General features: G+C 39.8%; 1 protein-coding gene across 2 annotated transcripts in view; it reads right to left on the bottom strand.

Annotated features, from left to right (window-relative positions):
• The window catches only part of PLCB1 (phospholipase C beta 1), an 805,117-nt gene extending 783,777 nt beyond the window's left edge, over window positions 1-21,340 (bottom strand). For both annotated transcript variants that reach the window (XM_060186536.1, XM_060186537.1), the window contains exons 1-2: window positions 20,828-21,340; window positions 351-428 (exon numbers count right to left, since the gene is read on the bottom strand). In XM_060186536.1, coding sequence (XP_060042519.1) covers window positions 351-428; window positions 20,828-20,926 — 177 coding nt within the window. In that variant the 5' untranslated portion in view covers window positions 20,927-21,340. The remainder of the gene's footprint in view (window positions 1-350; window positions 429-20,827) is intronic.
• Between the last annotated feature and the right edge of the window lie 1,065 nt (window positions 21,341-22,405).

A 22,405-nucleotide genomic window follows, 5' to 3' on the forward strand; every position in this document is an offset into this window, starting at 1 on the left:
CTAAAGATCCGGGTTAGAGCCCCTGGCTCCCCACCTGCAGGGGAGTCGCTTCACAAGCGGTGAAGCAGGTCTGCAGGTGTCTATCTTTCTCTCCCCCTCTCTGTCTTCCCCTCCTCTCTCCATTTCTCTCTGTCCTATCCAACAATGATGACATCAATAACTACAACAATAAAAACAACAATAGCAACAAAAGGAAATAAATATTTTTTTAAAAATCCGAAGACATTTCTGTCTTCGTTACTAAGTAGAATCTTTACATAAATTAGATACATATTGACTTAAATAGCATAAATATTTTACATATCAGTAAGTAATAGAAAATGAAATAAAGATATAAACTGATATCTTACCTTGTTTTGATCTGTCCAATAAAAGAAAAATCCCTGAGGATCAGTCCTCAAAATAATTGGAGTGACAATAGTGGAGTCCTAAAAATATCAAAAAAAAAAAAAAAAAGAAAGAAAGAAAGCATTTATATCAGTATAAATCACTGTGAAAAAAAAATCCTACCCAGAAGTTAAGTAATAAATTGTTAAGAATTTCTCAGAAAGTTCCAAAAAATTAGACATGACATCTTTAACTCTATAGGATTATTTATTATAGAAATAAGGTGTTTTACTAATAGCTTTGAACATTTATACATATAAAAGGCTATGATACATTTACTCAAATAAGTTTTAAATGTATTTTCATGTTTCCTATTAAAAGGCTATATTTAGCTTGCCAAATGACTTTAACATTAAACATCATTACATATTTTACATGATTAAAATTAATTAAGATCTATGCTTAATGATAATATTTTAAATTATATTAGCGATATAAAATTATTTTTAATTGTACTAAGGAGAGTAAACATAACATTTGAACATTATGGTTTCCAAGGTAACAGTAAATAAGGCCTTCTTCCACATATTGAGAAAGATACTCAGAATTATGAATTTAAATTTCACATAATGAGGTGGGGGAGACAGCACAGTGGTTATACATACATACTCTCATGCTTGAGGCTCCAAGGTGCAGGTTCAATCCCCCACACACCACTATAAGCCAGAGCTGAGCAATGCTTTGGTAAAATAAAATAAAATAAATTCACATAGTAAAACCAAAAAAATCAAAAAGTTGTCTTCAGAATTGAAAACATGCATTTTATAAAGCAAAAAAAAAAATGGCATATGCTACATTTATCATATTAAACATTTCTAAAATGTGTGTTCTTTCAGCAATTTTCAGAAAAACATACCATCTACATAAGAACATGTTACTGGATGTGGATTTTTTTTTTACTAAAAATATTAGGTTGTTGAAAAAATCATGATGCGTTTTGCATAGAAAAATAAAGCATGACTTCTGACAATTCAGTATTTGGGCCTTTATAGGCACTGTCACTTTTAAAGACATCAATTGCCAGGCTATTTCAGCTTTTAAGTTTTACTTATATATTTATTTATGTTTGAAAGACACCACCACTCAGCTCTAACCTAAGACCATGGCCAGGACTGAACCTGGGATCTCTGGACCCTCACACATTAAAGTTCTGTGCTCTAACGCTGAGCTAACTACCAGCTGTGTATCCTAACTAGGATAACCTCTATATCACCAAAAGAACTTGTAATACCACTTAGAAGTTGAAGAGATAGTTTTGGAATTTGGGATTGTTTTCATAATGTATAAAGCAGATAGGTGGTTTTAGTCTAAAAGTTATGTTTTGGGCTTGTTTGCTTTTTTTTTTTTTGAAAGAGAAATTGGGGAGATAAAGAGAGATGACGAGATAAAGAGAGACACCTGCTACAGCTCTCCTTCACTGCTCATCAAGCCCCACCTCCCTTACAAGGCCCTGTGCAAGAGTCTACTCCCTTAAGCTGAAATCTCTTTATCTGTCTTCAGTTCCTGTCTCATCCGATATAACCATGACTGATTTAAAAAAAAAATAGATAATAGAACAACCTGGGGAGACAGCATAATTATTATGCAAAAAAAAAATCTTCATACCTGAATACCTACACCACCATGAACCAGAGATGAGACGTGCTCTGGTCTCTTTCTACTTCTCTCTCATTAAAATAAAATATTTTTAAATAAATAATAAAAATACCTTCCCTCATAAGCCTTCTTTAATGAAAATTAGGACAATATTTGTATCTTAAAATGTTTAGTCTTATCAAAATTATAAGCAGCATCATCACTGTTATTATAGTAGGTTATATTTTATAACTGACTTATTACAAATATTAAAGAAAGTTGATCATGGCATTATTTTATATTGTAGTAAATATGTAACATAGGTTTACCATTTTTAAGTGTAAAATTCAGTGGCATTAATTGTTTACATTGTAAAATTACCAGCTCCAGTACTTTTTCATCTTCCCAAATTGAAAGCCTGCATTTATTTTTATTTATCCATTTATTTATTTATTTATTTATTTTAATGGTTTATTGTTGAGCACCAGCACTATAAATCCTCCACTCCCAGTGGCCATTTTTTTCCCTTTTTTTTCTTTTCTTTCTAATTTTTATTACATAAGACAAAAAGAAATGGAGAGAGGAGAGGGAGCTAGAGAAGGAGAGAGAAAGATAGACACCTGCAGACCTGCTTCTCAGCTCCTTAAGTAGACCTCCTGCAGGTGGAGAGTAGGGGCTCAAACCCCAAAACTGGATCCCTGAGCTTGGTAATACGTGCCCTTACGTAAGTGTGCCATTGCCTGGTCCCTGAAAGTCCATATTCATTAAACAGGAACTCCCTATCCCTTTAATCCTTCGTTCCTGGAAATCACCATTCTACTTTCTGATCCTGTGCCATCTGACTACTTAGTACTTCATATAAGTAGAAGCATACAGTATTACTTTTTACTTCAGCATATGGCTTATTTCACTTAGCATAATGTGTTTGAAATTACTGACATTATAAAATGTATCAGAATTTCACTTTTTTATTTGAAAATCATCATAACCCAATAAATTATGTAATTCAAAATAAAATGTTTTGGAACCATAGAAAATATCAGATAATCACATTATTCTTTGCAAGGTAAATGTTTGATAAATATAAGTTAAATAGGTCGATTAGACTGAAAACATATGTATCCAACAGAGTCATATGTTTTCAGATATGGTGAGATGCTCACCCAGTAAAGCACCTACTTTACTATGTGTGAGGACACAATACATATCCAGAAATAGACTAGCTGGTTCATATGCTTAATTTTTAAGAGTTGTCATGCTTTTTCATCCTGATATTAAGATTAATTTTTACAGATTAGCTTGTGTAATATGTTTTACCAATATTATGCTGTTTCACAGAAATTGAGCCAGAATTTTTAGATTTCAAAATTACTTTTCACAAGCCATTTTTATTTACGATTAATAATGGTTAACAAGATCGTAAGGTTATAGGATACAGTTCGACATAGTACTGATCACCAAAAAGTTCTGTAGTTTCACCCTCCCAACAATAATCACCATAGTCCTCACAGTCCCTTTTTTTAATATTTATTTTCCCTTTTGTTGCCCTTGATGTTTTTTATTGTTGTAGTTATTGTTGTTATTGATGTCATAGTTGTTGGATAGGACAGAGAAAAATGGAGAGAGGAGGGGAAGACAGAGGGGGAAGAGAAAGATAAACACCTGCAGACCTGTTTCACCCCTTGGGAGTGACGCCGCCCCCCCCCCCCCACACACCCCTGCAGCGACTCCCCTGCAGGTGGGGAGCGGTGGGCTGGAACCAGTATCATTACGGTGGTACTTGAGCTTGCACCACTTGCGCTTAACCTGTTGGGCTACTGCCCAACTCCCAGTTCTCACAGTCTTAAGGTATAGTTTTATTGCTGGGTGTTTTTTTTTTTCAAAATGACTTTAAAATGTCAAAAAAATGGCATCTGTGAACACATTTGGTATTAAAACAATATATATATTTAAATATTTAGGTTTCTTTCAGAATTTATGTATAAGAACTCAGAGCAGTATTTCAGTAAATCACAACACTTTCAGTTTTGTTTTTATAACCTACTATTTCAGAGTTGGGCAAAAGAAAAGAAGATTCCCTCAGGCTGCACACAACACACAACCAACCACAACTCCAAGTGAATTTGGAGTTAACCTGTAGGTGTAATTATTCTCAGGTAAGTTCCATTTCTTAGAAGTGTCTCACAAAAGTGTCTGACAAGATTCTAACTGAAATCTTGGTGGTAATTTACTGCAAGTATTCAAAATAATCAAATATTGAAGTTGACAGAGTAAAGCTATTCAAATATATTATTTTGGAACACTGTTCTAGGCTGCCTCGTTTGCTCCATACGCTGCTATTTCTGGCTTATTCTTTCTCTTCCTTCGAAATTAAAGCTCCTTTGTTCAATATTTTCTTGACCCCACTCTTCCGGCTGCAGTTCCTTCTGTTAAATGATCATTTATCTCGGCTCCCTGCCTGCTTCCTCTATAATCACTTCTAACATTCCAAGATCAGCTGGAACTTGGCATTCCTGCCATGCAAGACAGGGTTTGACCCACAAAGACATGAATATCCATTTTCAATTCCACCTGCTTTTTTTAAAATTTTTTTTATTTACTTATTTTCCTTTTTGTTGCCCTTGTTGTCTTTTTGTTGTTGTTGTAATTATTATTGTTGTTATAGATGTCATCTTTGTTGGATAGGACGGAGAGAAATGGAGAGAGGAGGGGAAGACAGAGAGGGGGAGAGAAAGATAGACACCTGCAGACCTGCTTCACCGCCTGTGAAGCGACTCCCCTGCAGGTGGGGAGCCAGGGGCTGGAACCCGGATCCTTATTCAGGTCTTTGCGCCGCGTGCGCTTAACCAGCTGCGCTACTGCCCGACTCCCTCCACCTGCTTTTTATCCCGCCTCCCACATAGCTGCAAGTGACTGTGTTTTCCTTTTTAATAACAGTTGGTTTATTTATTCATTTACTGAATAAAGACAGAGAGAAACCAAGGTGAAAGGGTAAATAGGTAGTAGGGAAAGAGGAAGAGAGACACCTGCAGTACTTGCTTTACCAGGGGCGTGAACCGGGAACCTTGTGCATTGTAACATGTGTACTTCACTGAGTGAGCCGCCACCTGGCCCCGGTGACTATGTTTTCCTCACACCAAAGTAGTCACTCAACTCACATCTCAAGTGTTCTTATTTGTCAGAACCTATGCTCTAGTTTGAAATATATGGTCATCCTTCATTTCCAAGGTAACTGCAGGCAGACTGTGATTCCTATAGCATTTTACTTCAGAGTAGAGGAGATGGTTCCCAGATGCTCTCATTTTACCCTTTATTGCTCTATCAAAATCTGTAAGATTCTATAATGGTGGTGGTTTTTTGTTTGTTTGTTTTTTAACTTTCAGGAGTTTCAAGTATACCAGAAGGATTTGATAAAACATATTTCTGGGCTATTTCTCAAGAGTTTCTCATGGAGCCTGAAAACTATATATATATTGTCTCCAGGGTTATCACTGGAGCTCGGTGCCTACACCAGGAATGCACTGCTCCTGAAGGCCATTTTTCCATTTTGTTGCCCTTGTTGTTGTCATTATTGTTATTGTTGCCACTGATGTCATTGTTGTTGGATAGGACAGAGAGAAATTAAGAGAAGAGGGGAAGACAGAGAGGAGGGAAGAAAGAAAGACCTGCTTCACCACAAGTGAAGCGACCCCCCTGCATGCCAGCACTGGGCTCAAACTGGGATCCTTACCCAGGTCCTTCTGCTTCACACCATGTGTGCTTAACCTGCTGCGCTAATGCCCAACCCCCTGAGAATCTTTAATAAAACTCTAAGTGATCTGCTGTTGCTGTTGTCCAGGAACACACTTAAGAGATCCACTGACATGAGCTTGCAATGGATGAGATACTCCGTCAGAAATGTAAAGATGAGAAGAGTACCAGTGAGCTTAAAATATAGACATGGGTGAAATTCTTTTTCTCCCTCAATGTTTGTATGAGTTAAAAAAGTCAGTGCAGAATACTGAAATCCACAGATGGTGAAGCAGTACACTCAATCTCTCTCTCCTATCTCTTTCTAATATAATAAATAATGGAAAACTCACCCAGGAGTGGTGAAGCCAAGCTGCATGAGGGCCTGGAGCTTTAAAAAAATGCATTTTTTGTACCACTGCTGACCAATATGGACTCACTAGCCACTTGGAGTTATTGAATACATGAAATGCAAGTAGTTTGAATGAGATGTTCTGTAAGAATGAAAACAAGAGGGAGTCAGGTGTTAGCTCAGCAGGTTAAGCGAATGTGGCGCTAAGCACAGGGACCCATAAGAATCCGGGTTCGAGCCCCAGGCTCCCCAACTGCAGGGGAGTTGCTTCACAGGCAGTGAAGCAGGTCTGCAGGTGTCTATCTTTCTCTCCCCATCTCTGTCTTCCCCTCCTCTCTCCATTTTTCTCTTTCCTATCTAACAATGACAACATCAATAACAACTACAATGATAACTACAACGACAATAAAAAACAACAAGGGCAACAAAAGGGAAAATAAATAAATTTTAAAAAAAGAATGAAAATGAGAATGAATAATAGCTCATTAATAACTGTTCATGTTTTATTGTACTCTAATATAGTGGGCAAATAAAGTATAGGGTTAAAAATAATCCCACCTATTTTCTTTCACTTCTTTTAATGTGGATACTAGAAAACTTTTAATTCCCTATGTGTTTCACATTATATTTCAACTGGGCTTCTTCACAAAGCAATCTTGCTCAAGTGGTTCCAATTAGAATATTTGGGGGGAGAGGTGTTCCATGAAAGCCACTACAAGCTAGTTTTATTTTATTTTTTAGACATTTTTTTCCTTTTATTTGAGAGGATCGAGAGAAATTAAAACGGGAGGGGGTACTGAAGGGATAGAGATACCAGCAGCGCTGCTTCACCTGCTTCCCTCTATAGGTGAGGATCTGGGGCTTGAACCAGGTCCTTGTGCATGGTAATGTATGCACTCAGCCAGGTGCACTATGGCTCAACCCCTACAATCTAAGTAGTGCAAAATAAATGGAGCTGCTGAATGTCAATTCTTCAAACACTAAATATGGCTATTATATAGTCACACTTTATGCTGTACTTTAACAGGTATTAGGAATTGAATTTGTGTATTCCCCAAAATTCAAATTTTAAAGTCCTAGTCCAACAACTTCAAAATGTGATCTCACTAGGAGAAAGTCTTTTTAGTCATGATTAGTTTAAAGTGAAAGAGAAAGAATGAAAGAGGCCATAAAAGAGAAAGGAGTAATAGCTTAATAGGTACCTGTCTTGTCATATACAACATTTCAATTTCTGCCATCACATAGGAGTGCCAGAGCAATAGGGTCTGTTCTGGTACTATGGAGTCCTTTCTGCTATTTCTATTTCTATTTCTCTCCCCCGCCTCAGGGGTTGACAAAGGAGCAGTGAAATCAAGCATGCACAAAGCCCCAGATCCTAAAAAATCAAGTTGGTCATAAATACGTTAGTCCAATGTAACTGAAGTCCTTCTCCTTTTAAAGAGAGAAGAGTTTCACAGAGTCTCATACAAAGTACACAGGAAAGAATGTATGAAGATGTTTGGGGAAAGTTATCTAAAGCCAAGAAGAGGTCTGGAACATATTTTTCCTTCATGGTCCTCAGAAAGAATCAGTTCTGTCAACAGCTTCATCTTGTACTTACAGTGTCCCAAACTGTGAGAAAACAAATTTCTGTTTAAGGTACTCAATTCCTGGTTCCTTGTGATTACCACTCTAGCAAGCTAACACAAGCTCTAACTCTGAGCCTTACATTAATGTAAAGAACCAGTCCACAGATCCACAGCACAGTTTTTAGTCCCTCCATCAGAAAGTCTTTGAGCCAAAACTGACCAAAATCTTGAATCCAAAGTAATTTTGGTTTGCTATTCCAAAATAATGCATAGTACTAGAGACTTGCACTTTGAACTAACCAATAATTCAAAGTCAACAAGGAAGCCTAACAAGTGAAGTCCTATAAGGGTTGACCAAAATTGGGCATAGGTGTTGGCACACCTACCTGTTTGAGTGCATGTTACAACGCACAAGGACCTGGGGCTCAAACCCCAGGTCCTCACCTACAGGGGGAAAGCTGTGGTGAAGCAGTGCTGGAGGTGTCTCTCTTCCTCTCTACCCCCATCCCTTTCAATTTCTGACTCTCTCTATTCAATAAATAAATAAATAAAAAGATAATAACTTTGAAAAAAATTGACTAAAATGTACAGTTTCCTAACAGTAGAAATAAAAATGGAGAGGGTCACAGAGAAACAAATGTGACAGCCATCAAATGTTAGCAATGCAGTCATGACTATAAAGCATACACACACACACACACACACACACACACTCATGCACATACACACAATAGAAGTAGTTTTGGATGTTAAGGTGTTAGATCAGGGTCAGTGAAGCGAATCTTCCATGTACATTAATATTGATGAGAACTATCTCCTTAGAAGTCTTTACAGTCTGAAATTGCACTCAAAGAAAAATAAAGTAAGATACAACATAGAGAATCATTGGAGAGATGAACTATTAATATTTCCTTTAATTGAGGAGGATAGATATTATTATTATGGTTATGCAAATCTCCCACACCACCATAAGCCAGAGTTAATCAGTGGTCTGGTAAAATAATAATGGTCATAATAGTGATAATAATAATTCCTTTAACTTGGGTATATCTCAGTCTCAAAGCAATCATGTTAAGTGGAAAGAGCCAAAAGGAGATAAACAAATATCTGAATAACTCATTTATATGTGAAACTTAAGAAACAAGAAAAGAAAGGAAAACACAAGATGAAACTTAAGACTACTTACTGTATTAGCTCAAAGCCAAGATAGCTGGGAGTGAGGGAAAGAACAGGAAGAAAAGAAGAGGACAGTGGGATCTTGATGCATGATGGAAGGAAAATACCTAAGCTGGGGGTGGGAAGGTTTTTACAGAGACTTGTCATGGGAATGATAAATTGTACCCATATGTCAACAATTATACTGCATACCATCCTCTCCCCAATTAAAAAAAAAGCTATTTCCTTTTACTGATAGGCATTAAAAAATCTATGGTAGTACAATACAGGGGAAAGATGAAAGTATAAAATATTCAAAAACCGTACAAATATTTCAGACACTGTGTTATAGACTAAAGAAAAAGTGGGATCCTAAGGTATCCATTTCCCTCAGTGGAGACATCAGAAGAGTAAATTTCAATCAGAAAGACAGTACTCTGCTGGTTGTAAAGTGGCATCTCACTCTGATTTAAATTAGTACTTCCCTGATGCCTAATGGATGATGTTGTACATTTTTTTCATGTGCTCCTTGTCCACATGTATAAATGTGCATATAGAGAGGATATCCATGTAGCCACATGTACAGTTATCTAATACTTTAATTTTTCATTTTTATGTATTTATTTATTTTTTTACCAGAGCACTGCTCAGCTCTCGCTTATGGTGGTGCAGGGAATTGAAACTGGGACTTTGGAGCCTCAGGCTTGAGAGTCTGTTTGCATAAACATTATGCTATCTACCCCTGCCCTATTTATTATTTGTATTAGGTAGAAACAGAGAGAAATTGAGGGGAGAGATAAGCAAAGAGACAGAGAGACACCTGCTACCCTGTTTCACCACTAATGAAGCTTTCCCTGCATGGGACCAGGGACTTGAAGCTGGGTGCATGCACTTACTGTGTAATGTGTGCACTTAACCAGGTGTGCCACTGCTTGGTCCTTCTTCTAATTCTTTCTTAGTGAGTGTTTTAAATTTTAATCAGTGACTGAATCAGTGGCAACATTGTTCTCCATAGACATGTTGGTAACTTGCAGAAACAATTTTTATCATCACATGGGTGGGAAATGTCACTACTAATATCCAATGGATAAAGGCCAAGAATGCTGCTACATGTTCAGGTCACCACACACACACACACACACACACACACACACACACATATTTGGCTCCAAATGTCAGTAGTGACAAGGATGAGAAACATGGCTTTAATTATTTCCTACTGACTTTATGATAAAATCTTGCAGGGGTCTAAGCAGTATATACACATTCCCTTGCCATCTTCCCAGCTTTATCTAAGCCACCAAGCTCCCCCACTGGATTATTTTGCTTTGTTCTCCAAAGTCTCATGTTCCTTTCCTCCTTAGAATGCCCAAGTGTGCTGTTTCCTTGGCCTAACAAAGTTCCTCTCATCATCTTGGGCATAGGTACAACTTATACTTCAGGTCCTTCTATAAATAAAAATGCTCTAGGAAATTTTTACACTTCTTATCATAATTATAATGAAGTAATTATGCCTTTATTTAGCCTCTCTCTCCCCAACAGAATACAAACCAACAGGTCAGGAAACTAAGTATTTATCATTATAAGCCAACACCAGCAAATTCTCTAGCTTACAACAGGCATCACTACATACTCAAAGTATAGAATGGATGGATGAATGGAAGGGTACTGCAGAAGAAAAAGCAAAGTAGATCGTCTGAAAGTAATCAGCTGGGGTTAGCAACTAGCAGGGTGTCAGTAGCCTTGGTAAGAGAAATTTCAAAGCAGTGGAAAAGGCAGAAGACTTTGGAGAGCAGAAAAGAAATGGGCAAGATGCATGGAAAAAGAGAGGGTGAGTATGAGCAACACTTTCATTATGGAGAGAGCAACAGCTAAAAGAAAAGGGAGAAGTGAGGGATTTTATGATGGATTTTATGTTGAGATTTTGATGACCACAGGCATATTACTATACACTTGTAAGAAAGGTGGTAGTAATAAAGCCAGGATGTGCAGCAGTTAGGAAATATGGGCTCCAGAAGGTAGAGAAGGTATGCTGCTTTCTTGGACACAGAGAGAAGATAGGAGAGTACAAGATGATTTAATACATTACTTTTGGAGCAAAGAAGGAAATCAATAACAATGTTCCAGCAACCCCTATTTTCTCTACACACAAGGAAAAAATATAGATGAAAATTTTATTATAATAAAGTATAAGTCTTTTATTAGTTTTTCGTATTTTAGCAAAAACGTTCACATATTTCTCCATATAAATCATTATCATGATACAACGTTTTTATAGTCATTAATCTTTTGCTCTGTGACACCCAAAATGTCTGGGATTTTTTTTTAATTATATTTTAAATTTGTTTATTAAAGGATAAAGACAGAGAAAAATTGAGAGGGGGAGATAGAGAGGGAGACAGACAGAGAAACACCTGCAGCCCTGCTTCACCACTTGTGAAGCTTTCCCCCTGCAGATGGGGACTGGGGGGCTCGAACCCTGGTCTTTGCACATTATAACATGTCCACCCACCCAGCTGTGTCAGCACCCGGCCCCTCATCTGGATTTTTTTAAAGATAAATTTTTATTTGCAATATCTAGGTGTGACATGTAAGCATCTTTTTTTTTTTCAGAAAACATAAGCCACTAAAAACATTTGGAAAAAGAGATGTAAGCATATTAAACATAATTTTCAACAAACATTGAAACACAACTGAACATACAATAACGTCATGCCATATTTAGACTCTGTAGGAATCAGTACTGTGACATCAGTCAGTTTTACATTGATAGTAAACACTTGCTTCTCTAACTCATTTGAGAGACCCTACTTCAGAAAGCTACAGATTCCTCATGGCTCTGGAAAATTTCAGAAGGAATATAATGATGTTGGTGTTTCTTTTCCAACCAAAACAGTAGGTCATGGAGGTCTCCTAGAAAAGTGAAGTTTCACTTGAACCCAAGAAATGTCTCTCCCACACCTGTGTGAACTCACTGTGAGCCAGTCAATTCAATCCATAAACCCTCTATGAGTATCTATTGTATGTATACAGTTCTATGTTCTGCTCTAGGAAAGGAGATAAACAAGATAAAGCTATAGTCCTAAAATGGAAAAAAAAAAAAAAAAAAAGGCCATACACATTCCTGCACAGGTAATGTAGAGTTGAATTTCCAATTCACGCTAACTTGCACTCCAATCTATTCTACATCTCATTTGGCAGAAGACCCATCCTCTCTGTATTTCCCATAACCTTTAATTCTCCCAGATCAGTATTTTTTCTGTTCCAATTTTCTTTTAATTTTGTATTAGTGATTTATTAATGATAAACAAGATTGTAAGCTGATAGGTATAATTCCACACAGTTCCCACCACCAGACTTCCGTGTCCCATCTCCTCCACTCAAAACTTCACTGCTCTTTACCCCTCTGGGAGGATGGACCAAAATTCTTTCTGGGGTTCAGAGGGTGGGATTTTTTTTTTTTTTTGCTGCTTCTGTAATTGCTTCTCCACTGGACATGGACATTGACAGATCGATCCATGTCCCCAGCCTGTTTCTATCTTTTTCTAGTGGGGTAGGGCTCTGGAGAGGTGAGAGTGTGACATATTGGTGAGGTCCTCTGCCCAAGGAAGTCAGGATGGAATCACAGTAGCATATGCAACTTGGTGGCTGAAAGGTGCTAAGACATAAAGCAGGACAAATTGTTTAAGAAATAGGAAACTAAAGGTAGGAATAGAGCAGATAAAATTAAAGGATTTCAGATGGGAAGAAGCTAGTAAGTCTATTTTAGATATGTTCCAAGGAACCCGTGACTTTAGTAATTTTTGCCTGAGCCTAATACCTAACATGCAGGTGGACTAAAAATATTGTCTGGGCAGATGGTGTCAAGAATTGAGAATAGAGCAAGGAAGCTGGATTAGGGCAGAGTAGGTCAATAATTTCTACTGAAGAACTTGGAACCAGTTTTAATGAGAATCTAAGAGAACATATTCTTTCGGGGGGGGTGGGGGGAGTTAGAGAAGCACAACAGAGTCTTGCTAGATACCAAGGTATCACTTACTAGGTAATGGGAAAAAATTACCTGTTTTAATACCATTCCTGAATCTTTTCATGTTTGTGTTTCTATTGACTTGCTGATGGTAGAGAACATTTCAAGCACACGTTACAGTGTGCAAGAACTTAAATTCAAGGCCCCAGTCCTCACAGGCAGGCGAAAAATTACTCAAATGGTGAAACAGTGCTACAGGTGTCTCTCTGTCTCTTTCTTTCTCTATCTCCCCTGTCTCTCTCAATTTCTCCCCATCTCTATCCAGTAAATAAACAATTTTTTAAAAAAGAAAGCAAGAAGACTCAACAACAAAAAGAACATTTGTAAACTGACTTCTATGCCTCAAAGCAGCAATTAAATTTTCCAATATTCCTATACAGCATAGAGGAAAGCTAACTTATATGTACACCATAAAAATAGCTACTTTTGAAACACAATCTCAAAAAATTGAGTAAAAAAGGGATCCAAGTCTTATTCACTCTAAAATTAAGGAGATTCTATGAAAGAAAAATCAACGAATTTCTTTTCATTTGGGTTCTAATTAAAATATTTAAAATATTATTACCAAAGGGATACTGTTTGGAAAAATCATGGCAGACAAAAAATGACCCCAATTTTAATCAGAAAGCCTAGTCATAGTTGAGAGTCTGAATCTAGGGAGTTGCATGTCCTTGGATAACTCACATTTCATCAGCTTCAATCTGCTTCTCTGTAAAGTGAGAATAGTAACAGTGTATTCCTACCCCCTCAACACCTTGATTACTGAACAGAGGTGAATATATATAAATAAATAATAGTGCTTTACAAGTGCACATGCCTGTTCAAGAGATTTACTCTTGATATTGAATTCTAGAGGAAGATTACAGCAAAATTCCATTTACATGGGATGACTAGACAGTAACTCTACAATAGAACTGAAGGATAAAGTTCTACAATTGTAAAAGGGCACATTAGGTATGTTAGTGCAAGAAACCAAAAATGTCTATAAAGTGATGAATATAAAGTGATGTTACTGTATGTAACTAAGCACTTGAGAGAAGTGGAAGTAAAGAGGACCTTCAGGATTATGCCTCCTTCCATGGATGAGTTGTTGCCTCTACTCCATTTAAAAAGGAGAGACTTCAAGAAGAAACTTGTGGAGTTAAAACATATATACACACACACACACACACACACACACACACTAGCTTAGCTAAAGAAAAAGGAAAAACCATCCAAAAGAGTAGACAGTATCGCCATTTCTCCTTTATACAAAGGGAGTTGGAAATACAAAACTGGAGGAAGATCACAGACGATAACAGTTTGTCCTTCAACATCTTACATAAGTGTATAAACAACCCAGTGGATGCAGAAATGTGGTGTTTTTCCCATTTCTGCCCTCCAGATCTAATAAGGCTGCACCTGTTTGGTGTAGCTTGATTTGTAGCCTTAGTAGCAGATGCATTAAGGAACTCTTCTAATAACAGAGATTTCCAGAATCTTGTGTTATGAAATGTTCCATGGGAGCATGGATGAGATTCCACCATATCCAGGACAACACACCTAAGAAAGAATCATAGTTAACAGCATTAATGTGTTTTGTTTGTTTGTTTGTCTTTGTTTTGCCTCCAGGGTTATCGCTGGGGCTCAGTGTCTGCACTATGAATCCACTGCTCCTAGAGGCCATTTTTTTCCATTTTGCTGCTGTTGTTGTTGTTGGATAGGACAGAGAGAAATCAAGAAGAGGGAGAAGCCAGAGAGGGGGAGAGAGATACCTGCAGACCTGCTTCACCACTTGCGAAGCAATTCCCCCTGCAGGTGGGGATCCATAAGCCATGTGCGCTTAACCCACCCAGCACCCATTAATGTGCTTTTTAATCTACTTGATCAAGAAAGGTTTGCACTGTACTAGGTGAGCTTTCTCTCAGCCTCCAATAATTTAGTTTCTTAATACACATATACAAATTTAGTCAACATCAATGAATATACACATATATAAGCATCCTCAAAATACAAATTAAAAACTTTCCAAAAGCGAAGCTAACAAGTGAAGAAGATAGTAAAATTAACTATCAGAACTTTAAAAATACTCAATTGGTTTTATTTCTTATAAAAATTAATGGCATAATTAGAATCTCATGTGTAACTTAAAAAATTATTAATATATAGGGGGTGCAGGGGCCAGAGAGATCAGAAATGGGATATATGGTCAAGAGGAAGACTGAAATATGTGCAGGTAAAATTTACATAACTTGGAAAGGCTGCATAAATCTAATATTAACTCAGTAACAGAAAAGCTAACATTCTCAGTTAGCAAGTTTTTTATTTAGGTAGAGAGCCATAGCATTAGCCAACAATTCGCTATCAACTCCATTCCATTTTCTGCTGGCACTTTTTGTTCATGATAACATGAAACAATTCTGATAAACATTTAACTACAGGTTACTAAGTTCTACATAAAAAAGCATAACGTTCCTGACCCATTTAAACATCACTGCAGGTGAATACAATTTGAAGCTGTTTGCTGATAGGTTAAACTTTCAGGAGACATACTTGAGATATGCTAACAGCCAGAGCAAATGGTCCTAATGCATCATAGGTGGGAATATCAAAGTCAAGCAAGATAAAAGAGAAAACCTACAAGAGAAAGTTATCTTACAGAAACCACACTCTACCTCTACTCTCCAGTGCCAACAGTCTGTAGGCTTTGCATTTCCTTACAAAATAACTAGAGCTTTGTTTAACTGTCTCCTCCTTCCAGGCATTTAGTACACCTGTTTCACTTCTCAGATATTACTTTAGGACAGATAAAGCCTTAATCAAGTGGCATCTAAATCGAAGAACAGTCACCTTTTTGGTTATTGTTCAAGAAGGTTCACTTGGCAATAATAAAAATGCTAAGAGGGTCTGTTTGGTTTTCACTGAAAAATGAAAAACGCATAGCCTTAGTGGATCAAAAACAGGCCAAACCATTATATGGAGTTCAACACCAGGATAACTTCGTTGCTCATGAAGCTTCTACCCTGCAGGTGGTGACAGGGCCTTGAACCCTGGTCTTTGGGCACCATAACATATGCACTCTGCCAGATGTGCCAGCACCCAACCTTGCAAAAACTGTTCTATTGGGAGTGTACATCCTGAGAAGGGAGAGTGGCAACATCAAGCCTCCTCTGGGAACTTTTCCTTTACATATTCTGTATTTCTCACATAAATTCTGTCTTTATGTGAATGTGATTTGGGTTTTTAAGTGTTAAATATTTAGTATAGTTTGACAGTTTTCTTGGCGGGGGGGCAGTCTGGGAATGCACAAATTTTTTTCATATAAATAAATACTAATTCGTCTTTGGCATTGCAACTTACAAAAGAAAACCTCGTGTGTGTGTGTGTGTGTGTGTGTGTGTGTGTGTGTGTGTGTGTGTGTGTGTGTATACTCATATCCTTTTTTCAGATGAGCTCGGGCGTGTTCAAGGTGGTATGGCTGTAGACCATATCCTTTTTTTTAAATGATGCTAGGGCCTCCAATATGTATGAATGCACCACTCCAAGGTCAACTTGCTAATTCTTTTTATTTCAGACCAAGGAAAAGAGAGATAGGCAGAAAGAGGAAGAAATACCACATGTCTATTCCACTATCTGCGGAGCTTCCTGCAGTAGACATGGCATCACATTCCCATATGATGCCACGGCTATGGCCAGGGCCTTGTACATGGCAATTGACCTGCTCTACCAGGTGAGGTATCTCCCAGTACCTTTGTATAAGTTTTCTTGAAAGATTTTTAAGTACAAATTAAGCTTTTAGATGCTCTGAAAACTGATTTTCAAGAGAGTGTATTTTGCTTTTTCTTTTCAAATTGTAAAATGTGAAAATGAAAATGTATTATGAAAGGAATGGAAGAAAGGCCTGAAGTTTCTCCTATCTGTGGAGGATAAGAGTTATCTAAAATATACTCACTATCTCCAGGGTCATCTAGTAACAGGGAAAATGACTTTTAAAAATATGTTTTACTGAGAATGTCTTGTATATCAGAACTACACCAAGCAATGCATATTCACTTAACCTTCACATAGGCATTCTGTGCAGCAAGAAATATACCACCCTTACATTAAAGATGAGGAAATGAGACTAAGATGATACATTAAGCAACAAACCCATAGTGAGACTAGGAGGGTGAGAATAGAAAAAAGGAAAAGAACAAATAAACAAAAAGCTTTTTATGCACTAGACACTATGGAACAAAAGTTACTCTCCTGGGCAAATGGGTTGGGGCCTATTGTGCAATGTTTACCCTTCCTCTTTCCCTCGACATCCATCCTGTTCAATACAGAGCAAGGTCAAATGCCAGAAAAAAGAAAAAGGTTAGATCCACACTCTCCCCAGCTGAAGTGGAGAAAGTAATTCCCCTTCCATTGTCCATCTTACAGGAACTTTCCCATAGTGCCAGTGTCCATTATATCCACCTCTTCCCTGATGACAAAAAAAAAATGTCCAATAAATGTAAGGATAAATTTGCAGCCTTTGATATCACTGGTGAAACAGGTAGCCATAAGAAGTCAGTCAGTCCTTTATCTGCAGGCCAGCTTCTGGGAGGACAAGGTTTAGCCTTGATGTTCAGGCTGTATACAGCACTGCCAGTTGTTCAAACGTTGAAATATTTCCATATAACTTCAAAGAGCCTGAGAACCTTCAAAAAGTTCCCTTGAGGGCCGGGTGGTAGCACACCTGGCTGAATGCACGTTACAGTGCACAAGGACCCAGGTTCAAGCCGCAGCCCCCACCTGCAGAGGGAAAGCTTTGCAAGTGGGAAAGCAGTGTTGCAGGTGTCTCTCTGACTCTTATCACCCCCTTCTCTCTCAATTTCTGGTTGTATCCAATAAATAAATAAAGATAATTTTTAAAAAAAGAAAAAAAATTTTAAAGTCCTCTTGATCAGAAAAAAAAAGTGAATACTTGGCCCTAGAGCAACAAGAAGTCTCCTGGACCCTGAACAAGTCCCATTACTTGTTTCTGCTGTAGGTGATGATTAGTGCCCATGTCAAAGCTTTGGACTACCAACCTCAGATCATCTACAAGTTCACCATGACATTGGCAGGTAGCCAACAAATTATGCAGGGCACTACAGCCTCTGGCTGACAGTTTCCATTCCATAAGGTGCTCAGGACAATGAGACGGATGACTATGGTGCTTTAATCACTCAAGGAACAGAAGATAATCACATACCAATTCTAAATAGCCCCAAACTCATCATTTTGAAATGTACCATTATTCACATATCCTTTTTAATGGGATATTGAGAATTTGTTTTTATCAATTTGCCTTTCCTTCCACTTAAAAACCAGAGAGCGGGGCTCTAAAATTGTTAAGTGAGATCAGATATTTTTAGTGATATCCAGCATTTACTTTTCTATTGACAAGTAATGCCTGGTGTGTGTGGGGGGGAGAGGGGTTAGCAGATATTTCCCAAGGTCAGCGTCATAAGAAAAGAAAAGGCAAACAAGCACTCTCTTCAAAGATCTAAAAAGTCAGCCTAGATCTCTCAAGAATGTCTCTTTCCATTCCTTTTCCAGCAATCCTACCAAAAGCAGGTAAAATGCAAAATAATAATAAATTAAATGTTCACTACATATAAGAAATTTAACAGTAAGTTATGAATATGATAAACCAGCTTAAACATCAAAAACACTTCATGAAATACCTCAGAAAATCTAAAGAGATTGTCCATGATTATGTCATTAAGATGGTTCTACCTCTTAAGTAGACTGGTAACAGCTGCGTGAATTTCTCAAAATGAAAATACAGAGATAAGACTAGTTCATCAGTCACTATGGAGACCTAAAAAGTCAAGGAACTTATGGCATAGTTCATCATATTCCTGGTAACTTAACTCCTGGATTTTCCCCCATAAATCTATTAGATTCTACTAGCCCTCTCCTTAGTACCTACACCATTCTTGCAACACTTCCCTGCAGCATTTCTGAGGAAATTCACTGTTGAAACCTTAAAAGGGGATTCTTCTCAACTTCTCTAGGAGGTGTTAGATTAATGGTTTTGCCACTGCTCTCACTGAAGCACTCATAATTTCCATCTCGATGCTAAGTTTCTTGATGCTTTTCTGCCTCCTTCTTTTAGTATGTAAGATGTATAACAGCAGTAATTTCCCTCTCTCTCTCTCTCTCTCTCTCTCTCTCTTTTTGGCCATTTCAGGTTCTATTCTAGGGCCTGAAGCTGGCAGTAAAGGATGTAATATATGTGGCATACATCAATATGATGATAAATAATCAACATGGATGTATTCCTACAGAAAAGCATCATTTTCAAAGTTATACTGGATACTTTACCCAAGCAAGACATTCTTCAAAATTACATAAAATACAGTTTACCACTGTGAAGAAATCCAAAGCATAATCTGAAATGTCCTCTTTTTATTCTGTTAAGTCTTTTGCTCTTTTATTCCTGCCCTGTACTCTCCTTCTCAGCATATCCATCATCATGTTAGCTCTCTATCTGAAGATCTCCAGATAGGCAAGATAGTTTTATTTGTTGCTAAATTGCAGTTTTCTTTATTTTTCCTTCAACACAAAGCACTTAATCTGTGTCTGAGTTTGTTGTCTAGACTCTACTCTGTTTACAGAAACATCCAGTCAGTGGAATGGGACAGAAGAAGAGTGTAAAGTCCACAGTAAAAAGATGCATGTTTACACCTTCGCCAATAGCATTTAATAATTGGCATAAGTGTTCAAGGAAGCTGCAACTCATACTCCAAGTTCCTTTTGTGCTTCCAACTGGACAAAATACAGATACAGACCCACTCAGCTAAGTAATTGGATTCGCTACCCAGAATATTTAAATTATTTTCAGACACTGGGAAATGGCTTAAGAAGATTAAAGAAAAATACCCTGGAGCATAACAGGCTATAATTTACTAGGTGGAAAATCTTTTCAGCAAGAAGAACATCTCATTCTTCTATAATTCCTCCTGTTTAGGAGATGTCTTAGTCATGTAAATCTAAATTTCCTTAGATGCTGGAATCTCAGATTTATTTCAGTGGGAGGTTATCAAACCTTGTGAATGACACCCAGGACATAAAAGTGCTACCATCAAGTCCTTTATCATATGTTGTCAGCAAGATTATTAATTTATATATTTGAAAATAATGGTGTGTGTAGTACTTGAAATCCTGAAGCCTTTGGTTGAGGTAAAATACTGGGACTGGGCTAGATGCTGCCCTACCTGACAAAAGATGAATTGCTATTGTCCTGCCAGGTCTGTTTCAAGCTGAAGATTCCTCCAACTAGCCCAGTCCTCCCAAAGCCAGTTCTCACACATTTTCCTACAGACCCACAAACCTTCCTGGACTCCTCAATGCCACTTCTGCCACTCTCTAGCCTCCCCAGGTATGTCCTCTTCAGACCTTCTCAAGGTCCCTCACTCTGGAGCCAGCCGCTGAAGTTTGGCATCTACGACCACCTGTCGGCTGGGTTGTGTCCTTTGCCGCGTGGCCTGCCACATGAGCGCAAAGATGGCTATGCAATCACTAAACAGTTTCGGACTTCGGGGCAGTTCTTTCTTCCTTGAACAGGGGCAGAGAAGACGGGAGGGGGAACGTGGTTTGCGACAGTGGGCAGAGAGGTGGCGCGTCTTGTTCACACCCCTGCGCTTTCCAGATGGTCGCAACTTCACACTCCCTACTTGCCAAACTCTCGGGATCATTCAGCAGACAAAACCTGTCCCCTCCAGCTCCACGAGCCCACAAGATTTAGGACCTTCAGGGGGTAAGGAATTGGGGGGGGGGGGGCGTTTGCAGAGCCAGCCAGGGAGTCAACCACCAAGCCCCGAAGACTCGGGAGCGCGCTCGCAAAACCCCCGATCTTGTCCGGCTGTCTGGCCAGTTGGCAACCTGTGCACCCCGAGACCGCCCCTGCCCACCAGCCCCGAAGCCCAGGAGCCCCGGAGCGCTCATTGCATAACGCGCCCCTCGCCCCACCCCCACGCCGCCGGCCCGCAGCCCTGCCCCGCGCCCTGCCTGCACCCCACGCCCGGCCGCCCCGGGACTTACATCATCCCACTTGACGAATTTGGTGCCCTTCTTTAGGCTGTCGGACACGCACACGGGCTTGAGTTGCAAAGCGTGCACTCCAGGCTGAGCCCCGGCCATCTGGGCTCATCGGGGCTCCGGGCGGCCCGGGCGAGCGCGGCAGGGACCGGGCGCGGGGCACGGACGCGGGGCGCGGGCTCCTTTCTCGGCTCCAGAGACGCTCGACTCTGCTCCCGCGCCGACCTCCCGGCCTCCGCACCTCCTCCGGCGGGCTCAGCAGGCGGGGCGCACGAGGAAGAGGCGCCAGGCCATGCCTAGGGCGGGACGCGGGGTCAGGCGCCCGCGGTGCATGCGGCGCTTCAGAGGGCGAGGAGAAGCCGAGCCCCGCAGCCCAGGCTGCCACACGCCGCCCGCTGCTGCTCCACAGCCGCCGCCGCCTCAGAGCGCACCATTCAGCACATCCTCTAGACTCGGAGGGAGAGAGCGAGTGACACACGCTCCGCGCCCCCCCCCCCCCGCCCTGTTCCTTCCCGTCCTCCCTCCTCCCCTCCCCTTCCCCGCCACCCTCGCTCGTTCGGTCCCTCCTTCCCCCCGCGGCTCCCAGCCCAACTTTGCTCGCTGGGTCAGTCGCCCGCAAGCGGGGACACAGCGGCATCTCCCGGCTCCTGGGCCGCACTGCAGCCACCGCCTGGGCCTCCTGCACGCCCTTTGAGCAGGCCCCGCGCCCAGGTCGCAGAGATGCCTGGGGGTATCCGGAGCCTTAGATTCTTTGGAGTTATCTGGGGAACTTGAGTGTGAGCCTGGGAATGCCTTGGGATCCAAGCTTGCCAAGGGATCGGAGAGGCGAAGTGCAGTACTCCCTTACTGCTGGAGCTCTCCACCGTCGACCACAAACCAGTTCTTTGAAAAGACAATTTTTATTTATTAGCAGATTAGAGAGCAGTTGAGAGTCTGCCCTGAGAGCACCTGGGGGAAACCTCGCGGCTGCTGGAGTGTTTTTACAGTGCACTCACTGGTCTTGAAGCCATTGAGGTGTGTGGTTAACTTGTGCTTTTCAGATAGAAAACTTATCCTGAGTAAAAAGCACTGCCTTCTCCAGACCACAACCCCACACCCACCCCGCTCGCTCTCCTCTACTCTTTTCTTTCTTCCTCCCTCCCTTTCTCTTTCCTTTTCCTCGCAAGAGACACAAAGAGATTAAAAGAGAGGTTAAGTATCTTACTAGTGGAGACGTGCTCATTCAAGAACATAGTCTGAGAATGTTTGTCTGACTTTCAACAAACGTTCCTCCCTCCCTCCCCCCCACACACACACTTAATTCACCAAAATGGGTGAAATTTAAAAAGACTATTAATAGCAGTGTTTGAGATGTGGAGCCACTGGAACTCTCACCCCTCAACTGAGAAAGTTTAACACGATGTTGAAGTCTCTTTGGAGAACAGTATCCTATAAAAGTAGACATTTACTAACTCAAAACCCAGAACTATGGCTGGGGAGATAGCATAGTGGTTATACAGACTCTTATGCCTGAGGCTCTGAGATCTCAGGTTCAGTCCACAGCACCACCTAAACCAAAACCCAGAACTAACATTGGTAGGG

This window comes from Erinaceus europaeus, chromosome 1, assembly GCF_950295315.1.
Source record: "Erinaceus europaeus chromosome 1, mEriEur2.1, whole genome shotgun sequence".
NCBI classification, from domain to species: domain Eukaryota; kingdom Metazoa; phylum Chordata; class Mammalia; order Eulipotyphla; family Erinaceidae; genus Erinaceus; species Erinaceus europaeus.